The sequence below is a fragment of the Dipodomys ordii genome, unplaced genomic scaffold (genome assembly GCF_000151885.1).
Source record: "Dipodomys ordii isolate 6190 unplaced genomic scaffold, Dord_2.0 Scaffold47, whole genome shotgun sequence".
Classification (NCBI taxonomy): Eukaryota; Metazoa; Chordata; class Mammalia; order Rodentia; family Heteromyidae; genus Dipodomys; species Dipodomys ordii.
Genome location: NW_012267263.1, coordinates 1,801,299 through 1,823,263, shown reverse-complemented (window position 1 = coordinate 1,823,263; position 21,965 = coordinate 1,801,299). Strand labels below are relative to the sequence as shown.

At 38.4% G+C, this 21,965-nt stretch overlaps 1 protein-coding gene across 1 annotated transcript in view; it reads left to right on the top strand.

Annotated features, from left to right (window-relative positions):
- The window catches only part of Acoxl (acyl-CoA oxidase-like), a 278,059-nt gene that overhangs the window by 181,424 nt on the left and 74,670 nt on the right, over nucleotides 1–21,965 (top strand). The window contains 1 exon segment of the mRNA XM_013019717.1: nucleotides 10,852–10,963. Within this exon segment, the coding sequence (XP_012875171.1) occupies nucleotides 10,852–10,963 (112 nt within the window).

Here is a 21,965-nt window from a genome sequence, read left to right as displayed (position 1 = left end):
AACTCAGGTCCTTGTACTTTCACTCAGCTTACCTCTTTGTAGCTGGTACTCTACCACTTGAGCCACCCTCTATCTTGTTTTTTTTGTTACATAATTGAAGATGGAGTGTTAGTTTCTTTCCCAGACTGGCTTCAAATTGAGATTCCCACAAATCTCATCCTCGTGAGTAGCTAAAATTACAGACATGGGCCGTTAGCACCCAACTTAGTGTTTTACTAGTCTGCACAAAGCTGTAACAAAAAAATCAGGTTTATGTTTTCTGGGGAATGTGGAGTCTTTTTTGCAGGGCTTTCAAACTTGGTTGACATTACTCAGGATATTTTACAATATTGTAGACATTCACAGAGCTCTCCACCTTGGGGAGCAACATGTGTGTGTGTATTGTGTATGTGTGTGTGTGAGAGAGAGAGAGAGAGAGAGACAGACAGACAGAGACAGAGAGAGAGATTGAGAGAGAGAGAGAGAAAGAGAGAGAGAGTCTGTTGGTCCTGGGCATTTATCCAGTGGAACACAAACCAAGCTACATTAAAGATACCAGCACAACCATGTTTATTGCAGCATTGTATACCATAGCCAAGATATAGAATCAACCCAGATGCCCCTCAGTGGATGAATGGATCAGAAAAATGTGGTGTATATACACAATGGAATTCTACTCATCCATCAGAAAGGAATATATTGTATTGTTTTTTTGTCGGTCATGGGGCTTGAACTCTGGGCTTGGGCACTGTCCTTGCACTCTTCAGCTCAAGACAAGCTCTCTACTGCTTGAGCCACAGTGTCACTTCCGGTTTTCTAGTGGTTTATTGGATGTAAGAATCTCATGGACTTTCCTGCCCAGGCTGGCTTTGAACCATGATCCTCAAATCTCAGCCTCGTGAGTAGCTAAGATTACAGGCATGAGCCACCAGCGCCTGGCATATTGTATCATTTTTAAAGAAATGGAAAGACTGGGGAAAATAGTATTAAGCAAAGTAAGCCAGAGCCAAAGAAACATAGGTTGCATGGTTTCCCTTATTTGTGGTAATTAAAATATACTTACAAATCTATAAGTAAACACACTAAATGATTAAAATACACAAACATACACACTGGGGGATGAGAAATTATATAAGACTTTTAATTTTATTTCTTAAGTATATTGATCACCATTTTTTAAACTGGCTTCATGGCCCATAAGTATTTTGCAATCTGTTGACTGAAAACTGAATCTCGCCAGGCTGGCTTGGGCATAAAGCTAGACTCTACCTCAAAAGTAGCCAAGGCAAAAAGGCTAGAGGTGTGAGTTTGAGACCCAGTGCCACCAAAAAAAAATAATAACAATACATGATTAGCCACAAACTTTTAAAGGAGAGCACAACATCTATAACAACAAAGGATGAAGAACCCTTGAAATTATTAGTGTAAGACACACAAAAACAAAAATAGAAATCTGGGATCCTGTGGCTCACATCTGTAATCCTAGCTATTCAGGAGGCTGAGATTTATGTCATTGTGAAGGTGAGTTGCTCTATTATAGAGTATGCCATTGTCCAACCTTACTACCTAGTGCTGAAGTATTCTTCAAAGTAGTGGAACCACGCCTGTCCAAGTGTTGGAAGATGCCAGCCACCACCACTAGCAGACAGGCATCCTGCAGAGCCGCAACTGTGTCCTGCTCTCACCAGCACTTGCTGCTACCGACTTCTTAAATGTTATCAACACACAAAAGCGATCTCCTACTCAGATTTAAACTATATTTTCCTTATTACTATTAAAGGCGAAAATGGTTTCATCCATTTGTTAGCCATTTGTATTTCTTATGTAGTGAAATTGGGGGTTTGCCTCTCCCACTTTTTGTGCCAGTACTGGGGCTTGAACTCTGGGCCTGGGCACTGTTCTGTAGTGTTTTTTCTCAGGCTGGTGCTCTACCACTTGAGTCACACTGCCACTTCAGGCATTTTGCTGGCTAATTAGAGATAAGAATATCTTGAATTTGTCTGCCCAGGCTAGATCTGAACCATGAGATCAGTGCCTCATCCTTGAAATCCCAGTTTCTTGGGAGGCAGAAATAAGAGGATTGTGATTCAAGGCCAACTCTGGCAAAAAAAAAAAAAGTTAGTGGGGCAACAAACTAGCCGAATGTGGTAGTTCACACATGTAATCTCAGTTATGTAGGCAGCCTGGGCAGGAAGATCAAAGTCCAAGGCCTATGTGTACAAAATGTATATGACCTTATTTGAAAAATAACTGAAGCCAAAAGGTCTGCCTGGCAAGCATGAGGTTGTAAGTTCAAATCCACTACCACCAAAAACAACAACAACAAAAAAAACACCACCCTTGTAGAAAGTAGCAAAGATGAAAGTGGGTACCAAGGGCAAAGGTGAGGAGAGGTTGCATAGTTATTGTTTAATGGGTTCAGGATTTCATTCTGAGATGATGAAAAGGTTCTGGAAGTGGATGCTGGGGAAAGATCCCAGCCATGTGAACAAGAGTGTTCAACTCTCCTGGCACACGTAAACACTTTGCATTTTCATTCTGTATTATCGTCTACATTTTTCTGTGTATGGTTAGTTGGAGATCATATACTTCTTGTTTTCTGTGCTTACACTTCTGTGACCTAGGTGTATGTCAGTGGTTCTGGTTTCATAGAGCTACATTGGTATCTTATCTGGTGGAAGAATTCTGTAAATTATCTGAAAATGGTTGGGGCTTGGGAAAGAAATTTAAACTATTGATTTTTTAAGGACTAGTCTCTTTTTTGTATCAGTTTGTAAGTTGTATTTGTCTAAGAATTTATCCTGGTCCTTTGGAGCTTTTTCACCACTTTTTATCTTTTGCTTTGAGGGCGGGGGAGCAGATGGAATGATGGAATCAGGGTCTCACTATATAACCCACAAACTCAGGATCCTCCTGCCTTTGCCTCCACAGTGCTGGGATTACAAGCATGTTCCACTGTGCCCAGCTTCTATTTATATATCTTTTTAACTTCCTTGGATCTGTGTTTATGTCCCCTTTGTCCTTCTAAAATTTCCTTCTGTGCCATCTCCTTTCTTGTTTGCCACTGCTCAGTCTCACATGACATTGATTATATTTTCTAAACAATCAACTTTTCACTTCATTGGTCTCTGTTGTACCGAGATGATTTCCCTTTCATTGTTTTAGGTAGGCCAACAGCCGTATCACCTTGCTCATGCTAGAAAGAGTTTACAGTGGTTTTTTTGTATGTATTTTTATAATTACTGTATCCATTAGTCTTCATAACCCAAAAGTATTGAACTAATTGCCAAAAGAACTACTCTAGGAAATATTATCTCCCTGTCCTGAGTTTTTGAAACATGGAAAATACAATAAATAAATGATGGAATAGGACATTTCATATCCAGAGGGATGGAGAGAAAATTAAGAGCCTAAAGTCTAGCTTTTTCTCACTTTTCATTGTTGCTCTCAAATTTCTATTTGTTCATATTGTACCTGGAGCTTAGAATATCATAAGCTTCCCCCATCCCAGGGCTCTTTAGCTGACGGTTCTCTTGATTTTGATGTCTCTATTTGTCCTCATACCTTATAGAAAACTAGGGCAGCTTTTTAATATTTCAATACCTGACTGGGAATTTTATAGGGCTAAAACTGTTCCCTCCAACTTATTAGCTTGAAAGATTTCCAACGTACAAGGAGTTGAAAGAATTGTATGTTCCCCCCAGTGGCCTCAATTCCATTCTGTCAGGAAACTTGGTCCCCAAGCTAGCCACAAATCATATGCTCGTGTGTCTTTTTCCAGATAGCAGAGTGGGACTGGTTTCCATCACTAGGGGCCTGACATGCTCTCACTCACATGCAACTCTCTGTTCCTACCAAATCTTCCAGGAGAGATTCACCATATGCCAGAGGCTAGATTCCAATTGTAAATATTTGGAAAGTTCTAGCCCATTTATCTTTGTCGCAGTTATTAACCACCAAAACAGTACACCTCTCTCTTTGACTCATTCCATCTATCTGTGCATAGCCACTTCACTCTCCATATTTTCTGGTCTCTGGTTTGGATGCACAGGCCAGCCATCATACAGGACACCGTGTGGCACTCGTGACAGACACAGAAGTGTCAAGATTCTGGTTTGCACTAGGCTGTCTTTCTGTGCTGTATTGGAAAGCATTTCAAATCTTCAGCCAAGCTGGAAGGATTTGAAGTGATCATTCATATGCTCACCTCCCACGGAGAGTCTCTCTCCTGGAGAGACAACTGTGACTATGTTACTGTTCTTACTAAATCATTGTCACATATTCACAGTCACACATGGCGTGACGGCAAGGGCACGCGTGAGAAATGAGTCCTCAGGAGATTTTGTTGTTACATGGACCTCATAGAGTGCGTTTTCATGAATCTGGATAATATAGGCCAGTCATTCAACAACCCTCTTGTTACAATCCAAACATATAATCCCATGAAGGGCACGAGGCCATGGTTGGCAGAACTCTATGTCACAGTAAATTTGATTTTTAAAGGGGAAGAGGATAATACTGGGACTTGGATTCAGGGCTTTGCATTTGGTAGGTAGCCCATCTGCGTCTTGAACCACATCCTTGGACTTTTGTTCCTTCATTATTTTTTTTAATTGGGTCTCATGTGTATGCTCAGGCATGCTTGGATCACAGTCCTCCTACTTATACTTTTCATATAGCTAAGATGCTAAACATGCCCTATTCTGTTCAGGCACTGATTGATAAGAGGGTCTCATGTCTATACTCAGGCTGTCTTTGAGCCGTGAGCTTTCTGCCTCTTGAGGGCTAGGATTACAGGCATGAGCCACCAGCACCCTAAGACAGTAAACTTTTAAAGATTTCTTTTAGAGTATGCACTAAAGTAATAATAAACCAATAATAAAATTGTTTATTATCATTATTCAGTATTCGTTATTGTACATAATGTACTCTACTATCATGTGCTTTATTTTCTTTTTGGTAGTACTGGGGCTTGCACTCATGGTCTTGCTCCGCTTACTTGCCCTGCTGGTACTCTATCATCTGAGCCATCTGTTGGTTGTCTTGAAGATGTGGTCTCCAGTGAACTTTTCTGCCCAGGCTGGCTTTGAACCAGGATCCTTGGGATCTCAGCTTCTTGAATAGCTAGAATAATAGGCATGAGTTATACTACAGGCTATGTGTTATACAGGTTTTTACAACTAGCAGTACAGTAGGTTTTTATAGTTGCGTCAGCATAAACCCTTAAGCCATGGCACTATGATGTTACAATGGCTACAGTGACACTAGGCAATAGCCATCGGGATTTTCCGTTCCATTATAATCTATAGGATCACTGTCATGCAGATGGTCTGTCATCTTTTACAGTGGATATGCAGCCAAAGACTGTATATTCCATGTATCAGTTCTTCCTCTCATTCACTCACTCACTGCTCATTGTCTTCACTACAAACTACAGAACTTCAAAGCAAACTACAGACACCGACACACAACTGGCTACCGTACAAACATCATTAACCAAGCTCAATATTCAATAATGATAATTATTTTTGTCTTCTGTTGAGTTTAGATGCAATGACATGAATGATTATCCGAAATGGAGACCCACTGAATTTTGCCAAATGCATTTACCTCTGTCACCAAAACACTTATCAAGATGCAGGTCATCACAAACAAGGCCATTGCAGCATTATTTACCATAGCTAAGATATGGAATCAACCCAGATGCCCCTCAGTAGATGAATGAATCAAGAAAGTGCGGCCATTGCAGCATTATTTACCATAGCTAAGATATGGAATCAACCCAGATGCCCCTCAGTAGATGAATGAATCAAGAAAGTGCGGCACATATACACAATGGAATTCTATGCTTCCATCAGAAGAAATAACATTACCCCATTCATAAGGAGATAGAAAGACTTGAAAAAAATTATATTAAGCTAAGCAAGCCAGACCCAAAGAAATGTAGGTTGCATGGTTTCCCTCATTTGTAATAACTAGAATTTATCTAGGATATTCTTAGCAGAGGATCACAATAGCTCAATACCTATGTACATATGACCATATAAAATAATGCTTATTGAAATGAACTCCAAGAAATGGAAACAAGAGGTTTTTTAATGTATTGATTTCAGATATTTCTTTTTTTTTCTTTTGGTTTATTCCCTGTTGTTACTGTTTTTGGTTTCTGCACCTTTTGTCTTCTATGGAAGTTTATCTGGGGAAGGGAAAGGGAATCACAGAAAATGGTGAACCAATTTAGCAGTGATACTCACTAGACACTATGTTGGAAATTCACTTTATAACCTGGGGGAAGAGTGGTGTTGGGGGCAGGGAAAGTGGGAAAAAATGAAGGAGGGGGTAATACTGTTCAAAAAGAAATGTACTCATTACCTTATTATGTAACTGTAAGCCATCTTTTTTATCACTTTTACAATGAAATTTTTTTAAGATAGGTCATTTTTCTCAAGCCTTGGGACCACTCTTCTAGACAGATACTATTCTGGTATTTTCCACCATGGATCAGATTTTCCTGTTGGAAATGGAACACACTATTCCATATTCTTTTGTAGCTGGCTCAGCAACTTAGCATAATGCTTTTTGAGATTTATCCATGGTGACATATATATTGCTTTTCACTTATAGGTAGTATTTTGTTTTGTCTGTGCTAGAATTTGTTTTCCATTATCTACACACACACACACACACACACACTCACACACACACACATTATTGTAAAGATACTGTAAAGAGGGGTTATAGTTACATGTGTAAGGTAGTGAGTCCATTTCCTATCGAGTATTGTTACCCTCTCCTTTGTTTTTCCCCTACCATCCTTTCCCACCCCAATGCTCCCCATCCCACCCCCAGCTGTAAAGTTTGTTTTCAACATAGTGTCTTGTACATCTCATTGTTACAATGGGTCAACCTGTATCCTTGTTTCAGCATTTTATTATTTCCCTTCCCTTCCCCAAACTAGAAAAATGTATATACCAGATGCAGGGCATCAATCAAATACAGTGCAGAATCAAATGCAGTGAAAACAGGGTTATGCCATGGGGGAAGAACATATAAAAGAAACAAACAAAAAAATCACATAGTACATTAAAAACAACAGCGACAAAGAAAAAAACCATTTGTGTCCCTATCTTGGGGTTCATATCATTTAGCATCATCTTGTATGGTCATATGTACATAGCTTTTGACCTTTTCTGCTTGTCTAGTAAGATTATCCTAGACATTTACTAGTTATTGCAAATAAAGGAAACTATTGGACCTATGTTTCTTTGGGCCTGGCTTATTTCACTTAATATACTTTTTTCCAAGTCTTTCCATTTCCTAACAAATGGGGCGATGTCATTCTTTCTGATGGAAGCATAGAATTCCATTGTGTGTGTGTGTGTGTGTGTGTGTGTGTGTGTGTGTGTGTGTGTAACATTTTCTTGATCCATTCATCTACGGAGGGGCATCTGAGTTTGTTCCATATCTTAAATATGGTAAACAATGCTATGATAAACATAGTTGTGCTGGTAGCTTTAGCCTTGTTTGTGATCATTTGGGTAAATGCCCAAAACTGGGATTGCTGGGTCATAGGGGAGCTCTATGTGGAGTTTTTGGGGGGTGTTATTTTTATTAATATATTTTTATGGTAAAGATACTGTACAGAGGGGTTACAGTTACATGAGTAAAGTAATATGTGTAGTTTTTTGAGGAACCTCCATACTGCTTTCCAAAGTGGTTGAACAAGTTTACACTCCCAACAACTATGAGTTAGGGTTCCCTTTTAGCCACATCCTCTCCAGCATCCATTGTTATTAGATTTCTTGATTATAGCCATTTTAACTAGGGTGAAGTAGAATCTCAAATCCCTCAACAAATCCTCAAACAACTGCCCAATTAATAAGTAGGCTAAAGAGAGACTTCTCTGAAGAGGAAATAAGAATGGCCATTAGACACATGAAGAAATGCTCACCATCTCTAGCCCTAAAACAACATTGATATTTTGGAAGGGATATAACAAAATGCTTAAATACGTATACAGGTTGACCCACTGTAAGAATGAGATGTACAAGACACTATGTAGAAAATTAACTTATAATTCCGGAGCAGGGGAGAGGGAGGAATTGGGAGGTGGGGAGGGAAGGGATGGTAGGTGAAAAACAAAGGAGGAGGTAACAATGTTTGATAGGAAATGTACTCATTACCCTACTCATGTAACTGTAACCCCTCTGTACAGTACTTTTACAATAAAAATATATATGAAAAAAAGAATGGCTAATATACAAATGAATAAATGCTCAACTTCTCTAGTCATAAAAGAAATACAAATCAAAGCAACATTGTTTTCCATTATTTTATGATGATGAGTGGACACCTGAGATGTTTGTAAGTTTTCCATTCCAGGGAACAGAATGACTATGAACCTTTTTACACAAGTTCTTGTGAATATTTGTTTTTAAGCCTCCTGGGCAAATAATAGGCATGGAATTGCTAGATTATGGTGTATGTTTTTTCTTGGTTACACAGAACTTTTCCTGAAATTCTTTAACAACTTCTCATTTTCATCAGCAAGTGGGAGAGTTCTGGTTTCACTGTACCCTCCTTAAATACTTAATGTCGGTTTACTTAATTTTAGTCATTCTGGTGGATGTCTAGTTATCTTGTTGGATTTTGGGTTCCATTTCTCTGCTAACTAATGTATGTACATTTATTCTAAGTTTTACTTCAATAAAGAGTAATAATTGGTGGTCTTTGATCCTAAGGTACTTACCATAATAAAGAGCTCATTGCATTAAAAAAAGGGGGGGGTAACCTATTGGATGCTGTAATCCTAGTTACTCAGGAGGTTAAGATCTAAGGATTGAGATTAGAAACCTGCCTGGTTGGAGAGGAAAAGTCTGTGAGACTCTTATCTCCACTTAATTACCAAAAAAGCTGGAAGTGGAAATGTAGCGTAAGTGGTAGAGTGCTAGCTTTGAGCAAAACAGCTCAAAGTGCTAGGCCATGAGTTCAGGACCCAGGACCAGCACGCACGCACACGCACACACACACACACACACACAGAGTCATTTGACCTTCATATATATATATATATATATATATATATATATATATATATATATATATATATATATATATATATAATTAAAAGGAAGTTACCTCTATCCATATGTCTACTTTTAGAAAGTTCTACTTCAGCTGAGTTCCTAGGGCTGAGGGGGAGGTGCTAGGTCTGGGAGAGGTGCTGGCTGGAACACAGGCAGTTCGCAACCTCAGGCCTCCAGCAATGACCATCCACGAACACCCCTAGATATACTAGTGCTTTCCATCACCAATTTTTACAACCTCCAGCTTTCACAGGAATTATCCTAGAGGAGCTAAAACACACTTCTCAGTAAATTATGAAAATTCCTTACAGCTTCTGTTACATAGACTGAGGCAAGAAGTCAACCTTATGAGCCCAGACTGATAACAAGCAGTTCTCAATATTGAGAACATGCAGTAATGCAGGTTTCCTAAAGATTGGCAATAAAAATAACCTCCTATCTGCCTTCCTTTTCTATGTGACAGATGATTACTAATTCAGCATTTGGAGGTCTCAATGTGTTGTGTTGTGCTAGCTTTGGCAGCACATATACTAAAATTGGAATGATACAGAGATTAGCATGGCCCCTGTACAAGGATGACATACAAATTCATGAAGCATTCCATATTTTTGTATGTTCTTCTCCCACGGTATAACCCCTATTTTCACTGTATTTGATTCTGGTGCCCTGCATCTTGTATATACATTTTTCTAATTTGGGGAGGGGAAGGGAAATAACAAAATGCTTAAATAAGGACACATTGTAACAATGAGATGTACAAGACACTATGTTGAAAATGAACTTAATAAATTTGAGGAGGGCGAAGGGAGGAGTTGGGGAGGTGGAGAGGGAAGGGATGGTAGGGGAAAAACAAAAGAGGGCATCACAATACGCCATAGGAAATGCACTCATTACCTTACTCATGTAACTGTAACTACTCTGTACAGTATCTTAACAATAAAAGATATATATTAATTTTTTAATGTGCGGTGTTGGTTTGCTTCTAAAAGGTTGTCTCCTAACCGCTGATTAGACCATAGCTACTTGGGTTTTTAACTTTTAGGTAATGAGATACTAGTGGGAGAGCAATCTATAGGAAAGCTGAGTATGAACTCAGAATTAATCCCTTGCCTTTTAATCTAAATTATCTACAGATTCATAGGGCAAGTGGTACAAAATTAACTCCAAAGTGTCTGGGCCTATACATTGAATAACAATGGTATATCAGCATCCTTGAATTATTGAGACTATTGAACAATTCACAAAACACTTAGTACCATTTCTAATATATAGTGCATTTCATAAATATTATTCACTGGCATACAATTTGTGTCAGGAACTAAATATTCAGTGGTAAGAGTTATTCAACAATGGTTGAATCCATTATTATAAACTCACTTGCTAACAAATATTATAGTTATTAATAAGGAAAGACTATATAAAATGTTGAACAGTACTTATAGTACAATAGAAAGTGGAAAATAATCAGGAAACCAAATATCTCTAATAAACTAGATCTAAACTATGTAAGCTGAAATTGAAGAATGAATTGAAAAAGTGATGTATACCATCAACAAGAGACAGGATGAGAAATACTGAAAGAGAAGAAAAACAAATCCCATGTTTCTTTCCAGTGAAATTTTTTGGTGAAGCCCAAACAACAATAATGATAATAATGGTGATGATGGTGATGTGACTGTGATGATGATAGCGATGAAAATGGTGATGATGGTGATGATGATATTAATGGTGATGATGATGATTTTGGTAATGATAATGATGGCCAGTCACTGTGTTTCCCCTACAGCTTCCTGGCATTTAACTGGGACACAGTTGGTCACCTCACCTTTCTCTCGAAAGCAGTAAATTTTTGAGAAGGGGTTCTTCAGTGGAGTTTGGTGGCCAGAATTGATCATAAGGTAATGATGCACTGTGCTCTCTTTCAAATTTCCTTTTGTCGTGTGTTTGAGACATGTCCTTCTCATAGGTGAACTATCTGCTAAAGTTAGTAGAGGATGAGTTGGCTTAATTACAAGCTTCAGATGGATGGACCTGCTTGTCTGGAAGTTGGGATAATGACTTATTTTTTTTTGCCAGTCCTAGGGCTTGAACTCAGGGCCTGGGTTCTGTCCCAGAGCCTCTCTGTGCTCAAGGCTAGCACTCTACAGCTTGAGCCACAGTGCCACTTCCAGCTTTTTCTGATTATGTGGTGCTGAGGAATCGAACCCAGGGCCTCATGCATGCAAGGCAAGCACTCTACCACTTAGCCACCCCCCCCCAATCCCTGATGCATACATTTTAAAAGCAAAATATAAACAAATCTTTTGAAAGCAATATTTCTATATAATTATACAATGTAACACTAAACCAATCTTTCTATATAATAATACTATGTGACACTTTTATGTCAGTAAGGACAGGATTACTCAGAATTCTGATGCTTCTAGTTTTTCAGCTATTATGGACAGCACTATAATAAATACTTTGTGCGTGCACGCACAAGTGGCTCCTGGAACTTAAACTCAGAGCTAAAACATTGTCCCTGAGCTTTTGTACTCAAGGCTATTGCTCTTCCACTTGAGCCACAGCTCTACTTCAAGCTTTTTGATAGTGAATTGGAGGTAAGAGTCTAATGGACTTCCCTGCCAAGGCTGGCTTTAAACTGTGACCATAAGATCTTGGTAATAAATGAGTATTATAGTAAATATTCCTGACAAAGTATATATATTTGGGTCCGGTAGTGGGGCCTGAACTCTGGGCCTGGGTGCTGTCCCTCAGCTCTTCAGCTCAAGACTAGCACTCTACCACTTGAGCCATAGCGCCACTTCCGTCTTTTTTTCTTTTTGCTTATGTGGTGCTGAGGAATCGAACCCAGGGCCTCAAGCATTCAAGGCAAGCACTCTACCACTGAGCCACCTTCCCAGCCCCACAATGTATATTTTTTAGATATTATATACCACAAAATTAATCTCAATAAACATTAAGCCAAATTGTACTTCTCTGGTGCTGTGTCAGGGTTTGCTTTTCCCTATATTTATTTTGCTATCACTATTTCTCCACTCCCTCCTAGCTTTTTTGTTCAAAACTAGAGCTCTACTGATTTGAGCCACAGCCCCAATTCTGTTTTTTTTTCTGATTATCTGAAGATAAGAGTCACATAGACTTTTTGCCTGGGCTGCCCTTCTGAGTAGCTTGGATTACAGGTGTGAGCTACCAGTGTCCAGCTCTATGGTTTAATAACAGTGAGTTTTTCCATACATTATTCCATGCATTGCATGAATGGAATAAAATAGAATATATAAAAACATGAACAATTTGCATTCTTGTTAGTTATCTTAATTGCCACTATTAATATAATCATTTTGAAAGTCAATACAATTAGGCATTTATTGAATTCAGACAGTGCTCTGCTAGACCACAAAGATTGTCAAGGAATATTCCTGCTTTGGATAAGCCCACATCTAATTTTAGCCTAAGGTGAAAACAAAGTATGTACTAAATTAAGACAAAGTCTACAAAGCTTGATGAAAGATCATGGCCTTGTATATTGTAGTTTGTATTTGGAGCTCAGCTAGCTATCTATATATTGGTTTGTGTCTGTCCGCATAACATCAATATATCTTGTAATAAGTGATTCTCTTTCACAATTTGAATGCCCAACCCAGTCTGGACAATTTTTTTAGGATATTGGCCAGGGGAAGGTAAGTTCATCTAGATGTCTAAATTCTCTTAAAAATAATCCTGTTATTTGTTTGCTTCAGTATTTTTAAGGAAAAAACATGAATGGGCTTCAGACATCTGCTTTTCCTTCTAGCTCTTAAGCAATGCTCAAAATTTTCTTCAAAAGTAGATTTCACCTTATAGATGATTGAACCTCCCATCTGCCTCCTACTCTGGAGTGAACAGAGTCCTGTAAGAGAATGAGCTCTTGGGACTGGGAAGATGGCTCAGTGCTAGATTGCTTGCCTTGCATGCATGAGCCCTGGGTTCGATTTCTCAGTACCACATAAGTAGAAAAAGCTGTGGCTCAAGTGGTAGAACATTAACCTTGAGCTGAAGAGCTGAGGGACAGTGCCTACACTCAGCGTTCAGGCCCCACGACCAACAACAAAAAAAGAGAATGAGCTCTTGTAGTCATCCCACAATGCTTTTTCCTTTTTGGAGTAGCCAGACTCTCACTCAAAATGGAGCCAAGAAATGTCCTTGCAAAATGTCCTTTTACAAATGGCCAGGGAGAGAACCCTGTCCCTTGTATTTCCTTGGAAGCTTATCCATTCAGTTTTGTCATTATTATTGGTTTTGTTTTGTAAATGACATTTTCCCCACTCATGGGGGGAGAACTAATAAATACTAGCTTCTCGCATTGAAAATATTCTATCAAGGATGTCAGTCATCTTATGGGGAAAATCTGTGGAGAAAAAGTGATAGGTCATCCATAATCAACATGTTTGCAAATGATTTCTTATTTTCAAGTGTGCTTGACAAAATCTCTCTCCTGATAGTAGAGAGGTGAGAGTACAAAAAATAGTCCTACTTAACCAAGAATTGGCTCATGTTCTGTCTCTCATCACTTGACCCCCACTTCCAGGTGTGAAAGAATCCCTGGGAAAGAGTGATTTAAGAAATCTGGTTCAGGTTACACTCCACTGCACTACAAGACTGTGCAGAAAGGAAAAGGGAAGTGGTTTGTAAAGAAGCATCATGAATTATCCTCTACATCTAGAGGCATTAGACTCATTCAGAAATAAGTTATTTTTCTTTCTTTGGAAATCTGGATGAGAACTGATGGAAAGTGAAAAGAACTATTTTAGAAATGTAACATAGAAATTTCTGTTTGGAAAAAAAACATTGTTGCTTATAACTGTTATTGTTAAGGTCAGTGTACAATCTGATTACTATGAATGTATATGAATCTAAAGCTCTTGGTTTAAATCTTGAAAATATAAATTTAAGTTCTTGTCTGTGGAATTTAAGTTCATTTAAGTTCTTGTCTGTAGAAAAGGCAAGCTGTCTATTGGAGATGTATTTTTTGGTGTGCTTGGTACCTGTCTAATGAAAGGGCCTTCAGATTGTTCTTCAATCAAAAGTCTTCAGGTTTTTGTTAGGTGGTAGTCGGTAGGTACAGGGAAGAGCTGGGAAATAACCTTGTCAATGAGCCCAGACAGGAAAACAAATCCAGTGCTGACTTGCTTGAACTCCCTTGAGAATCTGACAGTAGGGACAAGGGACAGAGTGAGAGCAAGCAATCTGTTTGTTAGGTTGAACCAACAACAACTTAGCAACCTGAATGACAAGTGTTTTCTTAAAACTCTCATGGCACAAAAATGTCAAGACCTTTGTTCCAAACACAAATCTTCAAAGACAGGAAACAGGATTAGAAGCCGGATTTCCTGAGGTCATAGTTAAAGTTGAGCTCCCATTGGTCAAGCTGAGTTGGAAAGTTGAGTCATCAGAGGAGAGCTTTGTGTCTCTTTGTGGCTGCCCACGAAGGACCACTTTATGAAAAGAGAGAGGTCCTCTCTCACAGACTGAAGAACATATTTCCCTGCTCAGTGGGAGACAGGCTTTAAATCCTGACACTCAGAGAGAGAGGAAGAGTGAGATCACTGTAAGTCATACACAGTGGTGGCCTGGGGAGACCCAGGCATGGAAGACAGCCAGCTTACCTCTTAGTGTCCAGTGCTCCCATGCCATCCAAGCATCTCCCTCCTTGTTGTGCTGTTCACAGGAAACGTTTTCCTCTCTTGTTTCCTTCACCCCATAGCAACCCAGGGTAGTAGTTCATAGTAGGAGTTTCACTACTTATTTCCCCCTCATTTCCAACTTTCTAGATCTTTCTTTCACAAAAAGAACTCTTAATTCTCTTCCTAGAGGAATCTATCATAATAAGGGAAAGGAAAGGAGAAAGTGGAAGTAGAGGGAGACCATCTAGAGTTCAGATTTGTTTTCTTTGCTGATTAAAGAATTAAGGGCAACAAAGTGTTTAAAACAGAGCAAGAATAAAGGAAAGAATTTGTTTTTGGTTTTGTTTTTTTAAATAACTTGAATGGAAAGAAACAGTGAAATTCTTTCCTTGTGCAAAAAGGGATCCCAACTAGATGTTTGTACTCTCTCTCCGTCTTTTACTGTTTCTTCTTTCTTACCCCTCCTCTACCCCTCTTTCTCCCTCTCCTATAAATAGGATCTTTGCCTCTTCCCCCTAAGGGAGTGCTTCTGGTCCAATTGTTCAAGAGGTGGGCAGGCATTGCCAGAAGTCTTGTAAAAAGTTCCCCAACCTTGTAGTACAAGCCTAAAGATTCACTATAATTAGATGTTCCATCTTCACGCATAACTATGGAAGTTGGTATGGATTGGGTGAAGGATACGGAAACAGGCACTTGGACATGGCAACCAAGGGTGCATACCTTTGGGACTCAGAGCCCCAGGTGGAAATTCTTGCTGCAGCATCCCAACCATACATACCCCACCACCATGTTGGAGTGGGTCCAGTTTGCCTTGGGGTGAAAGAAGCTACTACCTAGCTGGAAAGGCCTCTCAAAAGAACAAATCCTAGTTATAATCCTAATAATCACATGGGAAGTAGCTATTTCTGTGGAAATGTGAGCTGGAGGGGACTCTTCGGGCCATCTAACTCAAATTCACTCATTCTATATGGCCTAGGACCAAGAAAGTGAATCATTTCTTCATAGTATCAGTCACCAATGGCAAAGATAGGACTGATATTTATGTAGATACCCTATTTTTCTCTGGATTCTATTTTTGGCATCTATTGGTTGACTTCCTGGAAACAATGGAAATAATTTATACTAAAGTGTTCACTTAGTGAGGGTTTTCTATTTCCCTCATTCCTACCATATTTATTATTTAGAAGCAAGAGCTGTCCCTTTTCTCAAAATTATTTACTCCATTGTTATTGATATCAGTATTGTATCAGTATGGATTCATAGTTTTTTATGCATTGAGTTACAACAGTATTATTTATTTTCTTGTTCACATTGCTCCAAGCATGGCCATGCAGAGCTCCTTCAGGCAGATCCCTGCATTGCTTTATGTGCACCTAGGCTTACTGGTTTACTTTCTGGCCCACCTTGTAGTTTTCCTCTCAGCATTGTATTCAATCATTTCCTCAAGGAATCCTGGGTCCTCTTACTGAAGAATAATATTTTAGAAGGCAGTGAAGAGCCAAGTGTCAATGGCATATGCATATTTCACCCAGAAACATCAGGATACATGTTCTTCTCAGCAACACATGGAACATTCTCCAAAATAGACCACATTTTAGGTCACAAAGCAAACTTGTCCAAATTCAGAAACATTGAAATTATGACCTGCATTCTCTCAGACCATAAGGGAATAAAACTAGAACTCAACACCAAAAGCCACCAAAGAAAGTCCTGTAACACATGGAGGCTGAAAAACACACTGTTGAACCACCAGTGGGTCATGGAAGAGATTAGAAAGTTAATTCAAATGTTCATGATATTCAACAAAAATGAACACACAAATTACCAGCTCTGCTGGGACACAGCAAAGGCAGTACTCAGAGGCAAGTTTATAGCTCTGAGTTCCTACATCAACAAATTGGAGAGATCTGAAACCCACAATTTAATGAGACATCTGAACCTCCTTGGAAAGGAACAGCAAAATAAGCCCCAATCCAGTAGACGGAAAGAAATAATTAAAATTAAAACAGAATTAAATGATTTAGAATTTTAAAAACATAGAAAGAATAAATAAAACAAAGAGGTGGTTCTTTGAAAAAATTAACAAAATTGACAGACCCTTAACGAATATTATCAGAAAAAGAAGAGAACACACCCAAATAAATAAACTCAGAGATGAGAATGAAAAAAAATCACCACAGAAACAACCAAGATTCAGAACATTATAAGGGAATACTTCTCAAAAGTTTATGCTAATAAGTTTGAAAATCTGGATGAAATGGACGATTTTCTAGCAAATTTCAACATGCTGAAACTAAACCAAGATGAGTTAATCCAACTTAACAGACCCATATCAAGATCAAAAGAGCAACAGCAATAAGAGACCTCCCACCCAAGAAAAGCCCAAGACCGAGTGGATTTACAGTGGAATTCTACAAGGCCTTCAAAGCAGAACTCACACCAATACTCCTCCAACTTTTCAATTTAATTGAAAGTAAAAGTTCACTACAAAACTCTTTCTATGAAGCCATCCTAACCCTCATCCCAAAACCAGGCAGGAGCTTATCAAAGAAAGAGAACTATAGAGCCATTTCTTTGATGAACAACAAAATTTTGGCCAATTGACTTCAACAACTCATCAAAAAAAATCATATACCACCATCAAACAGGATTCATTTCAGAGATGCACAGCTGGTTCAATATATGCAAATCAATTAATATAATTCATCAGATCAACAAGAGCAAGGATAAGAACCATATGATTATCTCAATAGATGCAGTAAAAGCATTCTACAAGATCCAATACCCCTTTATGATGAAAGCTCTGGAAAAACTAGGAATCCTTGGAACATCCCTCAATATAATAAAGGCTGTGTATGACAAACCTACAGCCAGCATTATACTTAATAGCAAAAAGCTAAAGCCATTTCCTCTAAACTGAGGAAAAGACAATGATGTCCACTTTCTCCACTTCTCTTCAATTTAGTATTAGAATGCCTAGCTAGAGTAATAAGACAAGAAGCAAACATAAAGGGGATCCAAATAGGGAAAGATGAAGTAAAACTATCCCTCTTTGCAAATGACATGATCTTGTATTTAAAGAATCCCATGGACTCCACTCTCAAATCACTCAAGCTGATCCAAAACTTTGGCAAAGTAGTAGGGTATATAATTAACCCTCAAAAATCAATGGCTTTTCTGTATGCCAACAATGAGAAGAGCGCAGCTGAAATCAGGAAAGCAACTCCTTCTGTAATAGCCCCACAAAATATAAAATACCTAGGAGTTAAATAAAGAAGTGAAGGACCTCTATGATGAAAACTTTAAAAACTTGAAAAAGGAAATTAAAGAAAAACTTAGAAAGTGGAAAAACCTCCCATGCTCCTGGATAGGGAGAATTAACATTGTGAAAATGGCAATACTTCCCAAGGCTATCTACAAATTCAATGCAATACCTGTCAATATTCCAACCTCATTCTTCAATAAAATAGAAGAAGCAATCCCAAAATTCATATGGAACAATAAAAGACCCTGAATAGCAAAAACGATCCTTAACAGAAAGAACAGTGCTGGAGGAATATCAATACCAAATTTTAAATTCTACTACAAAGCCATAGTAATCAAAACAGCTTGGTACAAGCACAATAACAGACCTGAGGACCAAGGAATAGAACTGAAGACCTAGAAATGAACCCACAGACCTATAGACACTTAATCTTCAATAACAGAGCTAAAAAAATAGAATGGAAGAAAGCCTCTTCAGTAAATGGTGCTGGCAAAATTGGTTAAACTCCTGTAGAAAACTAAAGCTAGATCCTTATATCTCACCCTGCACCAGAATCAACTCCAAATGGATCAGAGACCTCAAAGTCAAAGCAGACACCCTGAAAGCATTACAGGAAGGAATAGGAAAAACTCTAGGGTTCCTTACCACAGGCCAAAATTTTCTTACTAAAGACCCAGAAACACAACAAATCAAAGAAAGGTTGGACAAAGGGAATTGCACGAAACTGAAGAGCTTCTGCATGGCAAAGGACATAGCTAGCAAGATCAATAGAAAGACCATGGGTTGGGAAAAGATCTTCACTAGCCATACAATGGCCAGGGGTCTCATATCTGAAATATACTTAGAACTCAAAAAATTAAATCCCCCAACAACAAATCCTCAAAGAAACAACTGCCCAATAAATAAGACTTACAGAGAAACTTCTCTGAAGAGGAAATAACAATGGTAATAGACACATGAAGAAATGCTCAACTTCTCTAGCCATAAATGCAAATAAAAACAACATTGAGATTCCACCTCACCCCAGTTAGAATGGCTATAATCAAGAACTCTAATAACAACAGATGCTGGAGGGGATGTGGCCAAAAGGGAACCCTACTGCCTTGTTGGTGGGAATGTAAACGTGTTCAACCACTTTTGAAAGCAGTATGGAGGTTCCTCAAAAGACTCCACATAAAGCTCCCCTATGACCGACCCAGCAATCACACTTTCGGGAATTTACCCAAACGATTACAAACAAGGCTGTACTAAACACCTATGTTTATTGCAGCATTATTTACCATAGCTAAGATATGGAACCAACCCAGCTGCCCCTCAGTAGATGAATGGATCAAGAAAATGTGGTATATATACACAATGGAATTCTATGCCTTCATCAGAAAGAATGACATCACCCCATTTATTAGGAAATGGAAAGACTTGGAAAAATTATACTAAGTGAAGGAAGCCAGGCCCAAAGAAACATAGGTCCCATGGTTTCCCTTATTTGCAATAACTAATATATGTCTAGGACAAGCAGAAAAGGTCAAAAGCCATGTACATATGACCATATAAGATGATGTTAAGCGAAATGAACCCCAAGATAGGGACACAAGTGGTTTTTTTTCTTGCTATTGTTTTTAACGTGTTTATAATGTACTATGTGATTTTTTTGTTGTTTCTTTGGTATGTTCTTCCCCCATGGTATAACCCCTGTTTTCACTGTATTTGATCCTGGTGCCTTGAATATTGTATATACATTTTTCTAATTTGGAGTGGGAAAGGGAAATAACAAAATGCTTAAATAAGGATACACATCGACCCATTGTAACAATGAGATGTACAAGACACAAAGTTGAAAAAGAACTTTACAACTTGGTGGTGGGGGGAGGAGTTGGGGAGGTGGGGATGGAAGGGATGGCAGGAGAAAAACAAAGGAAGAGGTAACAATGCTTGATAGGAAATGTACTAATTACCTTACTCATGTAACTGTAATCCTTCTGTACAGCATTTTTACCAAAAAAAATTTTTTTTTAAAAAGACTCAGCTCATGCTATTGAGAGGTGAATAGCGCACAAGAACTCCAATCTAGCTGACACAACAATAGATTCATGATTTGATGGCTTTATTAGGTGGTGGAATCTAAGGGCTAGGGCTTAGTCTGAGAAAGTAGGACACAGGACCTGCCTTTGTCCCTGCCCCTTCTGATCTCTTAGTCACTCTGCTTCCTTGCTACTACGAGGTGAACTACTTTGCTCTATGTTTTCTGCCATATGCTCTCTCTTCCCATGTCCTAGAAAGAGTGAAGCCAGTTGACAATGGACCTCTAAAGCCATGAGAAAAAAAAAATCTTTCCTTCACAAAGTTGTTTTTTCAGGAGTATCATCATCGTGGTGAAAGGTAACACATCATCTTAACCATCCTGACCACTCCATTTCTGTCTCTTTCACTTTTTCTTCACATAATTCCAATCTGTATTTCTTTCCTATAACTGAGCACATACAGGTATGTCTTATCAGAGTATATTCTTTCTTATGTGAAAGACAGCAAACTACAGACATTCTTCTACACTGTGTTTTGTCACTTAATAGCATGTCCTGAAAAAAAAATCACTTCTTATCAGTTCATTGTGATATACTCACTTATTTTTTCTCAGCTGTAGAAAAATCTACCTTAGTTTACCCAGACTCTCTTAAATGTATAATGTATTTAATTCTCTCTTCAATATTTTACACTTTTAAATAATGGCATGATGAATAACATAACATATACATTTTAGTAGTGTTAAACTTACGTTTTTGGAGTAGGTGTCTAGAAAAGAATTTGCTGGACCCCAAGGTAAGTTTATTTGTAGTTTTATTATGTATTTCTAAATTACTATTCAGGGATTCTATCAGTTTGCAAAAGTGAGGTTTTTCTTGCTGCCTGGTGCTTGAAAGCTCTTTAGTGAAGAGTATATTCCCACTTCTCAGAGAAAAATAAATATCAAAATCCATAGCTCCTTAGAGATATTGATCAAGCATCAAGAGATAAAGTACAAACAGCATTAAAAATGAAAGAGGCAGCATAACACTTACTTACTACAGACTTTCCAATACAATACACTAAGAGAAAATGATGAGTGACTTCATGTAAATGAATTTAAGAATTTAGAATAAATTCCTGGAGGGGGGAACCCCACAACCTTCAAAAGCCAGTGAAAATAGCCGGTCTAAAAATATTTATTAAATGAATTTAATTTGTAAGTAAATAGTCCTGCAAAGAAACCTTTAAGTTCAGACTGTTTTGTTGTTGAAGCCCAACAATCATTAAGGACAAAATAATGCCAGTTCTATGGGTCAGATTTTTGTTGCTCTGTCACAGTACTTGAGAAAGAAAACAATTTAAAGGAGAAAAGGCTCATTTTGGTTCACAGTTTTCAAGGTTTCATCCCGGTTGTCTGGCTCCATTATTTCTGGGCCTGTGGTGAGCCTAACAGTGAAAGGACTAAAGAGACATGGTAGCCAGAAAGTGGAAAGAGGAGAAATGAAAGGGCCAGAGACAGGCTGCCCCTCACTGGCCAATTTCCTCCAATGAAGCTTCAACTCTGAAAGTTTACACCACCTCCCTAAATAGAGACACCAAATAGGGACCAAGTAGCAAAGACTTGAACCTGTGAGGACATTCCACACTCAAATCACAACACCAGTCTTATATTAAAACTCTTAAAAACCAGTGTAAGACTGATACCAAAAATTACAGTACAAAAAGTACTGTGCAATTACAAAAGTACAGTACAAAAAACATTACAAATGAATATAGATGAAAATAAAAAATAACTTTTTTTTGTTTTTTTTTAATTTTATTTGTGAAGATACTGTACAGAGGGATTACAATTACATGGGCAGGATAATGTGTACATTTCTTACCAAGCATTGCAGCCTCCTCCTTTGGTTTACCCTTCACATCCCTTCCCAGCCTCCCCCCTCCCCCCCAATCCCAATCCTTCTCCTT